The sequence below is a fragment of the Chrysochloris asiatica genome, unplaced genomic scaffold (assembly GCF_000296735.1).
Source record: "Chrysochloris asiatica unplaced genomic scaffold, ChrAsi1.0 scaffold00081, whole genome shotgun sequence".
NCBI lineage: Eukaryota > Metazoa > Chordata > Mammalia > Afrosoricida > Chrysochloridae > Chrysochloris > Chrysochloris asiatica.
In genome coordinates this window covers 9,355,548-9,373,354 of record NW_006408599.1, presented here as the reverse complement: position 1 = coordinate 9,373,354, position 17,807 = coordinate 9,355,548, and the positions used below count along the sequence as shown (strand labels likewise).

At 37.7% G+C, this 17,807-nt stretch overlaps 1 protein-coding gene across 1 annotated transcript in view; it reads left to right on the top strand.

Annotated features, from left to right (window-relative positions):
* PAPPA (pregnancy-associated plasma protein A, pappalysin 1) overlaps positions 1-17,807 on the top strand; it is a 302,780-nt gene that overhangs the window by 120,155 nt on the left and 164,818 nt on the right. The window contains exon 8 of the mRNA XM_006865683.1: positions 16,926-17,054. Coding sequence (XP_006865745.1) covers positions 16,926-17,054 — 129 coding nt within the window. The remainder of the gene's footprint in view (positions 1-16,925; positions 17,055-17,807) is intronic.

The window sequence follows — 17,807 nt, the reverse complement described above, 5'->3', positions numbered from 1 at the left end:
CTATGTCCTGGTGCATATTGTTGTTAATGCTCAGATCATCATACTCCATAATTAAGTCTTTTGATTTTTTTCCCATCTGTACTGACTCCAACTGCTAATTAATTCAACAGATTTTGTTTGAAAATTTCTTTTGTGCCAGCACTATGCTAGGCACAGAGATTTAACGGTGAAAGTCTAAATATTTTTGTCCTTCTTGTGTTTAAGTGATATCGAGTCGGTTCCAACCCATAGCTACCCTGTATAGGGTTTCCAAGGAGCAGTTGGTGAGCTTGGTTGCCAACCTTGCAGCTCATGCTGGCTTTGCAGTACAGCGCATTAACCCACAGTGCCATAACAGGACTCTTTTTTGTCCTTAGAACATTTAATATATACCAAGAAATACAGACATTCAACATCTGACTTAACTTTATGTCAAAGCATGGGGTGTCAAGGAAACCTGTAAATTGGGCACCATGCCAATTCAAGTGTTAAAAAACAAAGTGTCCCTGAACCTTCCTCAAGGAGCTCTGGTAGCTTAGTGATTATGAGTTGGGCTGCTAACCTAAAGGTCAGCAGTTCAACTACCAGCCATTCCACAAGAGAAAGTTGAGCCTTTCTGCTCCCGTAATGATGATTTACAGCCTCTGAAACCCTATACAAGGTCGCTATGTGTCAGAACCGACTCCATGGCTTACCACCATACATTCCTCATCTTTCCAATCACTATTTGGTCCTCTCTCTTGGTGCTTTTCAAACTCTTATATTGCAGGCATACAGTACTTAGCCTATCCCATCTTTTACCCTTTGACCTGTCTGAGGTCAGTGATGGTGGCTTCTTAAACTTTGGGTCTCTCACATTGACTGGTTCATACTGCTGTTGTTGTTAAGTGCTGTGGAGTTGGTTCTGACTCATAGTGACTCTGTATAGGGTTTCCTAGGAGCGCCTGGTGAGTTTGAACTGTCTACTTTGCAGCTCAAATGGACCTTGCGGTCCAGCACATTATCCTGCAGTGCCACACCAGGGCTCCTGGTTCCTACTAGAAGCTTTGTAAATGACTTTTATGTTTTTGCTTGTTTGTTTAATTGCACAGTGAAGGTGAGGGTCAAAGAGCCCTGACACCGTTATGTCTGAAATCACGACAAAAGTTAAGGGAGGAACTGTGACCACGTTTCCTGGCACATGGTCCAGAGTCAACTGCCAGAGGGCCTTTCAAAATACCCCTTCCCAATGGCATTCAATGCTTTCTGTCTCAAATCCTTAACAGTCCTTTCCCTCCCTGTGATAAAAAGTGAGATCAAAATACCTCTCAGCTTAAAAGAGAAATAAAAGGTTCCCTTAAGAATTCTGGGTAGCTCCCAGATGAAATAAAAATTGAGGATTATGTGGTTTTTAAAGACAGTAAAAAAAAACAACTGAGTATACATTACCTTAATGTATGACTGTTAAAAAGTATATTCTTTTGTGAAGACAGCTCCAGGGCCATTCAGTGATGAAGGATATTTTGTTTTAAGTGTTAGTACTCTGCAAACAAAATAGAATATGAAAACATACAGTATAATTCCAAAACTTGGTAGATACTCGATTTTTTCTGCAACTTCCACTTTATGGGGACTCTTTGTTCTCTCTACTACCAAGTACTCCTTTTCTATCTCTCTCCTCAAACTAATTACCTTCACAGTTACCAAAATAATTCACCACAAAATAAATGTATTGTGTCATATGCCTAGAAATCCAGTTCTTTCGTCTTCCTCTTGATTTGACTTCTACTTACCTTTCTCTGGACAATACAGTAAATCTTTGAAGAGTCTCCTTGCACTCTCTTTCTCTTAGAATTGGTAAGACATCTCTCTCCCATGCTCATACACTGACTCTCAGACTGTGGTAAATCCATTCACTTCAGTCTCTTCTCTTCCCAGACAGCCTGTGAGCATCTTAAAGGCAGGATCATATTTTATTCATGTATTCATCCCGGAAATTTGGAGATGCTGAGATGAATTAGTGAATTTTGCTTGGACAAATGAATATAATGATATAAATATATTTATCCAGAATTTTGGAGGGAAAACTCAAAATTTAAAATACATTTAGCTGGAATAATTTTACTGAATGAATTTGCTTCTCTATGCTCTTTCTTCATTAAAGATGAAGTAATACCACATATGTGTGACCCTATATTTATGCAAATACAGATTGTGTTTATGTATAAAATGATAAATAAAGGATGCTGAACAAAGTGTGACCAGAATATAGTTACCTTGAGGTGATGGAATTTGAAATGTATTTCTACATTTTTTAAAATTCTTTTCTATAGTATTCTAATTTGTTGAAATAGTCATAGATGGGCTTGATGATTAGAAAAAATAAAACAATTCTGATAGCATACTAGTACTTCCCTATTAAGTAAAAGTACAAAGGCAAAAAAAAAAAAAAAGGCAAGCTTCAACCTATAGAGTTGAGACTATTTTACTCTACATTTCTACATAAAAAAGTAAAATAAAGTTTAATCTAAGTTGCAGTTTCCTAAAGTGCTTTATATTGCTCTATTTTCAAATAGTTTCAGTATTTGATTTGATATTTGTTCATGACTTACAATTGTGTGCTCACCCAAGGAACCAGCTCAATGTCATGGAGAAGTCCAGGTTCTAGAATCAAATAGTCATGGCTTCAAAGCTGCTTTATAATTATTATCTCCCTGATTTGGAGAAAATCACTCAAGTACAGTGAGCCTCGGGTTCTGCTCAACTAAAAAATGGAAATAACTTCTATCTTAACAGGTTTGTATTAGGGAAAGAATGTAAAAATTAATAGATTGGATAATTTATGTTTTGAATGCAAACACCCATCTAGGCATTCTAGGTGACATGTAACTGATACAACTAGCGTTCTTTAAAATGCATGGCTAAGATCTGAAAAACAAAAAAAGGATATTGTCAGTGGAAAGGAATGATGTGGAGCTGAAAGAAAAACAATAAATCTGATGTAGTGTTCCATTTGTTCGGGTTTACATAAGAGGGAACCATCCATTTTAGGCAGTTGACTAGATTGAATAGTTTTGCTTATTCAGGAGAGGAGATTTGGCCCTTCATGGTATGGAATTAGAGCCAAAGTTCTGAGCATAAAGTTAGGATATAAGAAAGAAGAAAAGAGAGACTAAGGAAGAGTGAGAAAGGAAGGAAGCAAGAAAAAAGGAAGGAAGAGAGAGAGAAAGAAGGAAGGTGGGAGGGATGGAGGGATACAAGGAGGAAAGAAATATATCATAATGATAAGATGATAATAATAAGAATATCTTTGCTTAGGATCTGAATAGGAATTTATAACCATTACCTTGGTGCCCTGGTATGGCGCTGTGGGCTAATGTGCTGAACTGCAGAGTTGGTTTGAATCATAAGGTTGGCTGTTCAAGGTCACTAACTGCTTCTTGGAAACCCATACAGGGTCTCAATGAGTCGGAACCAACTCAATAGCACTTAACAACAATATCTTATACCTTACTAAGATTTGAGATTTGAGTTTATACCAACCAGTAAGACCAGATAACAACTAACATGAAAAATTAACTGAAAAAAATGGCCCTAGGTTGATGATGTTCAGAGAGCACCTACAAGAAGTTGGGAGAGGGAGTATAGACTTGACCCCTTCGCACTTGATTTTCCACAGATTAAAACCCTCTGAACATGAGCTCACATGCCAAAATGAAAACCACAAATAAGTAAATGAGAGTAAATATCAGCAAATTACAGCAGGGTTTTTCATTAAATTTTGAGTTTGATAACAAGTATGCATGTTAATGGAGTCCTGGTGTGGCACTGTGGGTTAATGAGTTGGACTGCAAAGTCAGTTTGAACTGCAAGGTCAGCGGTCCAAGCTAACCAAGCCGTTCCTCAGAAACCCTATATAGGGTCGCTATGGATCGGAACTGACTCAATGGCAATTGACAACAACAACAATATACATGTTAATAAGGAGCCTTGGTAGCATAGTAGATTGTGAGCTGGTTGGCTAACTGCAAGGTCTACCAGACACTCCTTGACAGAAATTTGAGGTTTTCTGCATCTGTAAAGATTCATAGTCTCAGAATCCCTATACAAGGTCAGTGTGAGTCAGAACCAACTCAGTGACACACAACTGCCACCATGTTCATTGGGTCCCACCAGCCACTCCTCAGGAACCCTATGAAGGGTTGTTATGGGTCAGAACCAGCTTGACAGCACTTAACAACAACAATATGCATATATTAGGCTAAACAAGAAAATAAAAATAAAGTAGAAAACATAGCCAACCTCCAAATAGGAGATGGAAAAGGATGGAAAACAGAGTGGAAATAAATAAATGCAATAAATACAAATGAAGACAAAAAGGATAATTTTAAAAAGTAAAGGAAAAATGAGAAATAGGAAGCACAACCAAGATGGGGAAATAAATTCAACTTAGCAGGCGTTACACCAATCAGATTAGTCACCTGTGTAAAGGCAAAGACCCTCAAGATGGATTAAACTAAGGAAAAGATCGATAAAAGGTTAACGAGAAAGGAATGTAAACATTTACCAAACCAATACTAGCCAAAAATTATACTATTGTTTAACAAAGGAAACATTAAGTCAAAACATATTAAGATAAAGAAGTCGCTTGATGAGAAGAAGATATATAATGATTTTGAACTTGAACACACCAAATAATTTAACATTAATATATATAATTCAGGAGTCCTGGTGTGGTGTTGTAGGATAAGTACTGGACTGCTAATCATGAGATTGGTGGTTCAAACCCACTAGCTTCTCCTCAGAAACGCTATACAGGGTTGCTATAAGTCAGAACGGACTCCAGGACACTTAACAACAACATATACAATGTAAGTAATAGCACTTACCAGAGAGAAGGATACATCCATAATGATATTAGGATGTTGCTCAACAGTTAGGATATTTCTCAACAAAACCCATGCATTTCTCAACAATCGACAGAGCAAGCAAACAACAACAAAAAAATTAGCCATGATCTAAATTTTTAATAGCACAAAAATAGTTTAATTTAATAACAATATGTCAAATCATGTTCTAAAATCAAAATATAACTAGTTTTTGCTAGGATATGCGGAATGTTTACACTTATTTTAATTATATCCTAGACCTCGAGGTTGCTTGAAATGGAAGATTGGCAGTTCATGCTCACCAGCTGCTCCTCAGAAATCCTGTACGAGGTTGCTATGAGTCAGAACAGATTCGTTGGTATATATAACAAGAAGATCACACAACAAATAATAACAAATTATCAGAATCACATAGAACATGGTTTCAGTCCATGAGGCAACACATAAACAAATAAGTAGATAGACAAATAAATGAATGAAAAGATAAAACATTTTAATTCATTGAATTTATGATTGGAAAACAAAAATCTTACATATAGTGTTAGCAAATAGAATTTAATGATGTATTAAAACTATCACACAAACAAACACGTTGTGCCATACTAGATCATGCCGAGAATGAGACACTACTGGAACAATTACCATAAATAGTCTTTTGTTGTGATTCATGATAACATATTAAAGGATTTTAAAAAACAGGAATATCTTAATAGATTTAAGGAGTTGTGGTAGCATAGTGGTTACGAATCGGGCTGCGAACCACAAGGTCAGCAGTTCAAAACTACCAGCTGTTCCGCGGGAGAAAGATGAGGCTTTCTGCTCCCGTCAAGATTTGCAGCCTCGGAAACCCTGTATAGGGTCGCTATGAGTTGGAAACGACTCCATGGCACATCACAACAACTTAATAGATTTGAATTTTAAAAAAACTTCTGATAGCCTAGGAACCTTTCATGATTAAAGGAAGAAATAAGACAGGAAATAAACTAGGAATAGAAAGGAGCAACAACTGATGATTTACAGTATGAACTGTGTCTACAGATAAAATGGAAATAGTAGTCCTTTTGATTAGAGGGTCAAACCAAAGATGTCCAGTGATGCATTGGACCTAAACAGTATCACTACATCAAAAAAGGAATAAAAATGTGTGAAATGGAAAAGAAGAAACAAAATTATCATTATTCTTCATCTGTAAGAGACTCTTAGGAACATTAATGAGAGTCAGTTAATTATTAGAACTAATAAACCAGCTAGTGAGAACTTTTGAATATTTATTAATTTACAAAGGTCAATATTTTCTTGTTAACCCAAAACTATTAGAATAGATGTGTAGATAGATGCAGATATCAATCTAGATATGCATGCAAATATATACAAACACAAACAAATTTTCATTGAATAAATTTCTGGCTCAAGGCATTTTTGTGGTACTGGTAGCGTAGTGGTTATGAATCGGGCTGCAAACCTTAAGGTCAGCGGTTTGAAACTACCAGCTGCTCCGCGGGAGAAAGATGAGGCTTTCTACTCCCGTAAAGATTTACACCCTTGGAAACCCTGTACAGGGTCGCTATGGGTCGGAACCGACTCGACGGCACTTAACAACAACAACAAAGTGTGGCAATAGAGTATAAACACTGGACGGCTAATCACAAGGTAGGCAGTTCAAACCCACACGATGCTCCTTGGAATCCCTATACAGGATAGCTATGAGTAACAACCAACTCAACAGCACTTAACAATGACAACAAGAAGAAGCATTTTATCAGCGTCAGTACAGTGAAAAGGTTGTTGTTGTTATGTGCCGTGGAGTCGGTTCCAACTCATAGAGACCCTGTACAGGGTTTCCAAGGCTGCAGATCTTCATAGGAGCAGAAATCCTCATCTTTCTCCCACAGAACAGCTGGTAGTTCCCAACTGCTGACCCTGAGGTTCACAGCCCGATTCGTAACCACTACATTACCGGAGCTTTAATCTGTATGTATGCTATCATTTACAATAGTACTGACACATATAAAGTACTTAGAGTTAGAAATTTGCTCTTAATAAAGGAAATCATCATGATTTTCATGAAGAAAGCTTTAAAATGTTTCAAAATGTCATGTAATAAGTGCTAAATAAATTAAAAGATAACCTGTGTATATAAATTACAGGACACAATACCATAGAGATGTCTTTTCTCTTCAAATGTATCTATAATTTATTAAAATGGAATCAAAATCCCAATAGGTATTTTTAAATGAAACTTTAAATATGCATAGGAAAGCCAAGAACTTTTGTGAAAGAAAACCCAAGTATAGAATGAATTCAGAACATAAATCAAGACTTCATTATGAAGGTATGGGAATTAAGATAAAGCTCTGCTGATATGATAATAAAAAAAATAGACCAAACAAGATATCCCTGAAACAAACTCATGTAAATATTTAAATGACTTATGGAAAAGGTAGCATTGTAATTCAGTAGTGGAAGTATCCACTATTACATAAATAATTCTGAACAAATTGGTAATCCACATTTTGGGGAAAAATCCTTTATTTCACATCATTTTCAAAACTATATTGTAGGTAGATTGAAAGTATATACAAAAATAAAAACCTTGAAACATTAAAAAGAAAAAGAGGAGCCTATTTTATAACATTGAAGTGAAGAAAACTTTTATTCAACAGGATTTGAAAGGAACAGATCATAAACTAAAAGATAAAAAATTTTGTCCACAAAGTAGCATAAGCATAGTGAAAAAAACAGGAGTCACAGACCAGAAAATGGTATTTAATTATAAAAAGATGAGTGCCTCTATGTTTAACTACAATGTCCTGTTGGAACTGTAAGATATAAACTGGACTGCTAGCCACAGTGTTGGTGGTGTGAGTCCATCAGTGAGTCTGCAGGAGAAAGATGAGGCTTGCTGCTCCTATAAAGCCTCAGAAGCCCTATGGAGAGTGTCTATGCGTCAGAACATACTCAGCACACAACAACAATAATATGTAAGTAGATGTGCCTATCAATAGGGAAAAAGCATCCAATTTAAAATAGCAAAAAGTTTTTAAGGGGCAACATACTCAGGCTTGTTAGTAATCAGGGAAAGGCAAACAAAACAATAATTACATGCCATTTAATACCCATCAGATTGGCAAATAAATGTTTGGCAGTGCCAAGTTCAGACAAGGACCCAGAGCAATGGTAAGTCTGTTAGTTGGCATGTTAATTGGTGCAGAAAATTTGGAAAATAATTTGGCAGCACCTAAGAAGGTATGGTGTTGAAAATGGACAGCCAAAAGAAAGAGAAAAAAATTTGTCTTGGAAGAAGTACAGCCAGAATGCTCCTTAGAAGCTAGGATGATTAGACCTAGTCTCATGTACTTTAGACATGTTGTCAGGAGGCGGGGACCAGTCCCCAGAGGGTCAGTGAGATGGACTGATACAGTACCTTCAACATGGGCTTATACATTGCAAGGATTGTGAGGATGATGTAGGACAGGGCAATGTTTCATTCTGTTGTACATTGTTGTTGTTAATTGTTGTTGAGTCAGTTTCTACTCGTAGCCATCCTGTATAGGTTTTCCAAGGAGTGGCTGGTGAGTTTGAACTGCCAACCTTGTGAGTCAAACTGACCTTGTGGTCCAGTGCTTGATTGCACAATGCCACACCAGGACTGCTGTACATAGGGTTGCTGTAAGTCAGAATCTACTTGAAGGCATCTGACAAGAACAATGTAATAGCAACTGCCTTCAATTGAACAATAACACTTTAAATAGATATTCTTGAGAGAAGTCTTGCTCTTGTGTACAAAACAATTTACCAAGATTGTTTAAAGCAACATTGCTGAAAATAAGAGCAACAACAAAAAGTTAATCAAAACAGTAATAGTAGAAATGATGTAGGTATCTATCAAGAAAAGAATGATTAAGTTATTTATGGTAAATTCATAGAATAAAATACAGTATCAGTGAAAGAAGTGAGCTAGATCTGCATATATCAGCTTGTTTGATATCAAAAAACAATGTTGAGCAGAAAATTACAAATATATCTGAATAATTATAAGCATGATATTAAAATATTTATGAAGTTTAAGATATGCAAGATAATGCACTTGTATAAAGAGTCTAAAAACATGTATGGGGAAGAGGAAGAAAAGATACAGGAGAAATACTATATAGGTAGCATGAAACTGAATTAGTATTTTTGCTTTATTTTACATTAAAAAAAAGATATAGGGACAATATGGCAAAATATCATAATTTGACAAAGCTGGGTAATAGGTATACGGACACTCGGTATAGAGTTCTCTGTACTTTTCTATATGATTGAGATATTTTCTAGTTAAAATTGGAATAATGGTATGTACAAAGTCCCTGGCACATCAGATTAAGCTCAATAATTCTTTTCTTCCCTTCCCACTTCTTGGCTGAAGCTGATGTGCCAACTGCCCAGGCATTACCCTCTGATTCTTAGCCCAAGGCTGGACTGGAATACTTAGCTTTTCCTGGGCCAGAAGCATCCTAGGTGGTCCCACCACATCTTCCAGCTCAGACAATCTGGGTGGTAGGTCCTGACCTACACCCATTCTCAGCGCAGTGTTGTAGCTTCTAGCCTGTGGAATTGCTCAAGGCAGACACAATACTAAGTTCATTACATTAGAACTATGGATTGATCATCACATCCTTCCCAGATTCTCATTTCATAAAAGAAGAAACTAATGGTCAGAGAGAGAGAAATGGATTTTCCATGGTTAGTGAGTCAGTTGTAGTGTTGAAGACAACTTTGTTTCTTGACTTAACAGATCTTTCCAATTGTTCTTTGCATGCAAACTCTACTTGGTTTAAAATGGGCTTTCTGGACTTCTTGTCAGCTATCTTGGTCAGCTCTTCATAGCTGGTGCCTTCCACTTCAGGAAGACACTGATTAGAGATGGAGTTAGACAGTACTGGTGTGACCCTTTTGAGGATAAGCATTGGACTGCTAACAACAAAGTTGGCAGTTCAAACCCACCAATGGCTCCTCAGAAGTCCTCTACAGGATTGCTATGAGTCAGAACCAACTAACAACAATCAACAATATCAACAACACCAGCAGAGAGCTTAATCTTCCTAAGTTTTGGTTTTATCATCTAAAAAGGGGGTTGATAACAATAAATTATCCAAGGGATAAATAACATGGAGCAAATGGAAGTCATGGCATTGTAGGATAAGCTTTCAACCACAAGGTTGGTTTGAGCTGCAAAGGTCAGCAGTTCAAACTCACCAGCTTCTCCTTGGAAATCCTATACAGTGTTGCTATGAGTCAGAACTGACTCGATGGCACTTAACAATAGCAAAAACCACATTATTATTACAGAAGGTAGAATTTTAAAAAGGTATCCCAGAGTTTATTTATACAAAATATGTGGGAATACAGGACAAGATAAATGATTATTACAACATGGAGACAATAGAAGATCAATGAGAGCTTAGCGAGGATTCTCTGGAGGAAGCAAAATGTGATTTTTGCATAGTGTGTTGAAGGATTTTCTCCCTTGTTCTACTTAAATTTTATATTTCTCATTTTATCTTCGTATGGTTCTAAGGCAAGAATCATGCATTCTAATTAAATGATAGGAAGGCCGAGAGAATAAAAGAAAAGGGAAATAAATGTCTTACCTACAGATTTCAGGTAAGTTTTAACTGGCCTCTAGTCGCTAGTGGTTATGAGTTAGCCTGCTAATCTCATGGTCAGTAATTCAAAACTACCCTCAGTTCTGCAGGAGAAAGATGTGGTTTTCTGCTCCCATACAGATTTATAGGCTCGGAAACCCAGGGTCACTAAGAGTCAAAACCAGCTCCTCAGCACATAACCACCATTTTGATATTGGAGTCCTTGTGTGGTGCTGCAGGAGAATGCGCTGGACTGCAAGGTCAGTTTGAGCATCAAGGTCGGCTGTTCAAGTCCACCAATCACTTCTCAGAAACCCTATACAGGGTCACTATGAATCAGAACCCACTCAATAACACGTAACAACATTATGGTAGTAACTTTATACCAACACTTTAAGAAATAAATCTTTTCCCTAAATACTAAGTTATAGGAGTTTAGCCATCTGATGTGTATACACCCCTACAACTTAGTTTGTAGGAAAAATGCTTATTTCTTAAAAGTATTGTTATGAAGTTAATATCATAATGAGTCAGTTAAAACCTATCTGAAAACTGTAGATGCACATATGGGAGTTCTGGTGTGACACTGTAGCATAAGCACTGGGCTTCTAACCACTGTAGGATAAGCTAATTACAAAATTGGCAATTCAAACCCACTAGCCGCTCTTCAGAAACCCTGTATAGATAAAGTCTTTATGAGTAGGAACTGACTTGACTGCACTTAACAACAACAACAACTTGTGTTTATAAGTATCTTGAGGATAATGGCTTTATGGTATGTAGCTGCATTTTAAGGAGCTCCAGTGGTGCAGTGGTTAAGAACTTAGCTACTAACTGAAAGTTCAGCCATTCAACCCACCAGCTGTTCTTCAGGAAAAAGAAGTGGTAGTTTGCTTCTGTAAACATTATTATAGGGCAATTCTACTCTGTCCTACTTTCTTCTTGGATCAACCATCAACACTCATGGAAGCAGCATTCAAGAAATTAAATGACATATTGCATTAAGCAAATCTGCTGCACAAGACCTTTTTAAAGTGTTGAAGAGCAAAGATGTCATCTTGAGGACTAAGGTGCACCTGACCCAAGCCATGATATTTTCAATAACCTCATATGCATGTGAAAGCTGGACAGTAAAAAAGCAAGACCACAGAAGAATTGATGCTTTTCAATTAACGGTGTTGGAGGAGAATATTGAAAGTACCATGGGCTGCCAAAAGAACCAACAGATTTATGTTGGAAGAAGTGCAGCCAGAGTGCTCCTTGGAGGGCAGGATGGCCAAACTTTGTCTCTCATACTTCGGACATTTTGTCAGCAGGGGCCAGTCGCTGGAGAAGGATATCATGTTTGGTAGGGTGGAGGGTCAGAGAAAAAGAAGAAGACCCCCAGGGAGATGAATTGGCCAAGTGGCAGCATCGATGGGCTCAAGCATGGCAACAATTGTGAGGTTGGCCCAGGACCGGGCAGTGTTTTGTTCTGCTGTGCATAGATAGGGTCACTATGAGTCAGAACCTACTTGATGGCAACTAATAACAACAGCTCTGTCCTATAGGTTTAATGTGAGTTGAATCAAATTGACAGCATTCTACTGAATTTTATATTTCTCATTTTATTTCCATCTGGTTCTAAGGCAAGACTGTACATCCTAATTAAAGGATTAGCATCAGACTGTGATCCAGATTTGATATATATTTGTCATCCATATGACATTTCTAAGAATGAAGACAGAAATCATATCCATTTGAAATGTTTTGTTTCTAATTGCCAGAAATGCAAACCTGAGGTAGCTGTGCCATTTGACACGTTCTGGACAATGGTGGCTGGTTTATGCTAAGTGACCCTCCCTGTACAGAGTTTCTGAGACTATCAATCTTTTCACAATGTGATGGCTAGATGTTGAAAAGGTATAAGAAAACAAGAAAAGACATTCAAGGGATGTACAAAATAACTCTTCAAAACTGGCCAAACAATCCCATCACATACATGCTGAATGCTTTCTTTTAATAACTAGAAACACAAAATTAATCTGGTATCCAGTTGGAATGATTACGAATTAAATATTCAAGGTGGTTAGTTGTTTGGTTTTTCGGTGTGTTTTTTTTTTTTTTCCATTTAAATTTAAATTCCAAATTTTGTGAAAGAAACCAGAATTAACTGAAACAGTCTCATCTCAGATGAATGTGCTAAAATTTTCATTCCAAACCAGAGTAAATAGGAAGCTTCAGTTTGGTAACGTGCTCCCCTTACTACTATAAATGAGAAGATTCTGAGTTAGAGAATGATATTGAATCTAAGAATGGTGTGATGTTGTTGGCAAGACTGAAAAAGGAGATCTTAGAGCAGGAGGATGGTGTCCTGGTGGGTAAAGCACTGGACCACAAGGTCGGTTTGAACCACAAGGCTGTAGTTCAAACTCAACAGATGCTCCTTGGAAACCTTATATACAGGGTTGCTCTTAGTTGAAACTGACTTGATGGCACTTAACAACAACAACAACAAGAGCAGGAGGACGAGTCAGAGACTGTGTCAGCTATCCAGGTTGAAATGGTGGTGACAGCAGGGATGCAGAGGGATGACAGGGAAGCTGTCAGGTGAGGAACACTGACAGCACTTAGGGTCTGCCTGGATGTGGGAGACACAGGAGGGGAGAAGCTCAATTGACAGATGATTTTAGGAGCAGCTGAAAGGAACAACTTAACATAAATTTCCTACTTTTAGACCAACCATGAAATAGGTCCTAACCTTTGGCAAAGCCTTCACAAATTCACTAGCTCATTCTTTTAAAAGAAATTTAGCCGGCCTCAGTTCTTGAGAGAAGAAGCAATGTTAATATTAATTTTGACTTTAACCTGGAGAAAATGTAGTTGCATTGCAGGAATTCTTCAATGTAAAAACATAATCTTTGTCATAATCATTGTACCAGTCTTCCTTCCCTCCCTCCCTCCCTTTTTAAGAAATGAATGCTTTTGAGCCTCTTTTTTTCCTATCAGTACACTTGGATGAACTGCTCCCACTGCACTGAGTTGGTGTCAGGCTTCCCTGATAATGATGTATGAACCTTGCACAAAGAGTTCAAAGATACAGAATTATCAAACCCTTTTGTCCAATGAGATGTGTTCTGTAAATGCTAGTGGCTAGAAGTTACAAGGAGCCAGATTGTGTTCCAGAGTTTTGGAATCTAGAAAACCAATCTTCTAGAAGACAAATGTTCCGGGATCTAGAATATTTAGAAGTTGCAATGGGATTTCCTATGCACCTAGGAAGAGAGTAAGTTGCAAGGCGTTGGGGTGTTCTAGACAAATGATAGGGTAGAAAAGAATCTATCTATCAAGGCAAGACACACAGGATGGATGATGACCCCTTTCATGTGGGTCTACATAAGCAAGGTTACATGTTACTCTGCCCCCTTTGTTGTAAAGAACAGAGCTTAACTCCATTGAATGAGACTGTTGATAATTAAACACTAATACTAATGGGTTGACATTTATTAACTGCTCATCTATCCTAGTCTGGACACAGAGGTGGTTTATACATTTTCTCACACCAATCTACAGGGAAATGTTGGGAGAACTGGTTTCTGACTGATTTGAAATAGGTTTAGGGAGGCAAAGCACCTGCCCATGAGTTCCCAACCAGTAAGCAATAGTGCAAGGACTAAAACATTTATTTATTTACTTGCCCCACACTTGATGTTTACCCAGAAGGAGAAGGAGGAAGAGAGGGAGGAGGAAAAATCAAATAGAGGGAGGAGAAAAACATTCACAAATATTAACAGAACATCTCAACTATTATCAGCCATAAATCATTTGTGACACACACTATAAATGAAAAACACAATGCAAAGATTACTTTTTACACTCTCACGCTTCTCCACAGAAGTGACCCATATATTTCAGACAGTAATCATATACCCTAGTGACCTGAGAAGTAGCCTGAAGCAAATTTCACATTTTGTTCCATAACATGGTCATATTTGTTTAATATAATATAAATCCCCATATTTTAGAGCCAAATGAATGTACAATAGACTGCATGTCATGTGTATCTTGTGTCTTCATATACTCCTTGGGAAAACCATTTCCCACCCAAAATATTCCAATTTTAGAAGCACTGCTAGAAAAAGCACACAATCATCAATCAAATATTTGGATGAAATCATCAAGAAACTTAAAAATAATAGGATGGAATTGGGGGTATACCTATCAACAAATTGGCATCCCATTTTACAGGGTAGTCATCATGTATAATGCAATATCTCAGGGCTTCTAGGCACTAGTTCTTTATTAATAGAAAACACGAAAAGAATTCCCAAAGACTTCTGGTCTACCTACAATATAACTAGCTGTTCTAGTGCAGCTCAAATAAACTACCTTTAGGGTGATAACCCCAACATTCTTAGGAAGGAACGCTCTATACCTCACCAGAGCCTTTCAGTGCTCATAAACACCAACTCATCACAGTGCTGAAAACCAAGAGGCAGTCTCTGTCCATTGACCCTGCACCTGTTATCTTGTGGGCCTTATCCAAACAGTTTCAGCCCTCAGAGCAGCTGAAATAACAGATGGGCAAAAGAACTTGAGATTCTTGTACATCATCCTTTTGTTTATGAATGCCCACTCCCCAACTCTGGCATCTGATAAGAATTCTCTTCATTATCATTTTGTGCCTTTTTTCTTCCGTTTTGTAAAATTATTATTTACAAAATAAATAATTGATGTGGGGCAGATGAAAGAGCACTAATGCCTCTCTTTGAAAATGATCAAAAGTGAAAAGGGAGATGATGATTTGTCCATGTGTAACTGACATCAACATAACTTTCCCTTGAGGATATTTGGCAGCTGCCAGGTTCACTTGGTGGCAGGTAGTTGAAAAGGGTCAACTAAGGGTAGAAGAATAACCTTTAGTGAAATTGGGTATTAGAAAGTCAGATCAGGCTTTGTACTAAAAGGTCTTGAGTGTGCACAAGATAAATGCAATCTAGACAAGTTGGAAATCTGGGGTGGGCGAAGGGGGACCAGCATCAGAATTGGAATTCCAAGACAAGACTCTACGTTGCAAGAGATAAGGTTATTAAGACAGATGTCTGGGATAAGGAATATTTTTGTTGTTGTTCGTTGCCTTTGAGTTGAGCGTAGTGGTTACAAATTGGGCTGTGAACCACAAGGTCAGTAGTTTGAAACTCCCAGCTGTTCTGCGGGAGAAAGATGAGGCTTTCTGCTCCCATAAAGATTTACAGCCTCAGAAACCCTGTACAGGGTCACTGTGAGTCGGAACTGACTCCACGGCACATAACAACAACAACCACCTATGGTGACCCCATGTGTGCAGGGTAGAACTGCTCCATAGTGTTTTCATGGCTGTGACCTTTCAAAATATCACCAGACCTGTCTTTCGAGTCACTCCTGGGTGGGCTCAAACCAGCAACTTTTCAGCTACTAGTCAAGGGCTTAACTGCTGGTACCATCCAAGGACTCTTTTTAAGATAAGGAATACGAATCAAAATACAGTATATTATTTAATAGCATATGATCTTAAACAAGTTACTTATTCCCTTTATACATTAGGTTGATCATCTGTCAAATAAACATGAAAATTCTAGTACATATGTAGGGTTGATTGTAGTGTCAAGTGATAATGTGCATGTGACATCTTTATTAGCCCAGGGTGTCTCATTCATTGTGCATATTATTATTATCATTTGATGTGGTGGCTCTGCTGGATAAGTACTGGACTGTGAACAAGTCCACTAGCTGGTCCTCGGGAGATAGATGAGGCTTTTTTCACCTACTAAGATTTCCAGCCTTGGGAACCCTATACAAGGTCTATACGAGTCTGAACCAACCTGATGGCACTTAACAACAGCAACGTTATTATTATTACTTCATTTGAGAGTAAGATACATAGGGGAGAGCAGGTGGCAGGGAGTGGAGAGATCACTGTATATAAAAGATAACAAAAAGACTTGCCCACATGAAATGTGCTTTGTCTTTCGATCTTAGAATGAAGGGAATACATCAGAAAAAGCCCTGAGACTCTGAGATGGTGCTTCCCCAACTCTGTGCCTTTTTCCTGGATGGTTTCCTCCTCAACCCATTCCTATGGGCCACATACAATCCAATATTTACCCATTGTAGTTATTGCAAGGATTAAATCAAGCCAGAACACACATGATGCAGCTAGCAATATGCATGATTGATAATCAATTAATGCTAACATATATTGATATACTTTCTAGAGTGGTTCATCATTCTTAGCAGAGTACCTACCTTATCCACACCAGACAATAAAGATTATTAGGCAACTACGTGTCCATGGAATTTCAAAATGGAGCAAGGCAAAGAGAATATATTCAAGGGGTATAATTCTCCATTCTCACTCCTCTTATGGCCCTTTGTGTTGTGTTTTTATAGCTAATAGCATTTTTTTTTTTTTTTTTTTTTTAATGTTTCCCAGGGATCTAAAACTTGGCAGTATGTACCAGTACCGGGTCATCACCATTTCAGGAACTGAAGAGAGTGAGTCGTCACCTGCTGCCATATACGTACACGGAAGTGGGTACTGTGGTGATGGAATTATCCAGAAGTAAGTAGATTTAACAAAGATAGGAGGGTGATGTCAGTTAGGTAAAGAAGGGGATGCTCAATAGAAGAGTTTATGGAATTCTCATCTAAGTATGAGCTGTGAGGTTCCAATGATCCCTGAATCTATTCATTTGTCCACAGGCTGTCCACAGAAGAAAAGCAATGAATTATTTTTAATACATATACGTCTCACATATGTAAGACAATATGGAGAGGTACCATTATGCCCTATTGTCATTGTGTTCTTGCTGTTAATTGTTTTATGAATACTTTTAGCCCTTCTGTCCCAACTAACAGTTAGTTAACAGAACACAGTTCAGCTGAGGCAAACCACTTTTACATGCATTGCTGCTTTACATTTACATTTATTAAAACTGGATCGATAGATAGAGATATAAATATACACCCCACCCACAAAACCAAATGATTGCCATCTAGTCTAGTCAGACTCATAGTGGTACTATTATAGAATTTCAGAGACTTAATTTTTACAGGAGCAGATAGCCCTCACCTTTCTCACTCAGAGTGACTGGTGGGTTTGAACCACCAACTTTGCTGTTAGTGGCCCAGTGCTTATCCCACAACACCACCAGTGTGCTCTCAATAAATAGATAGCTGGATAGATAGATAGATAGATAGATAGATAGATAGATAGATAGATAGATAGCTGGATAGAGAAATAGATAGATAGGTACTTTCTCTATACATAGATAGATATAGAGAGATATATAGATTGTTGTGGTTAAGTGCTGTT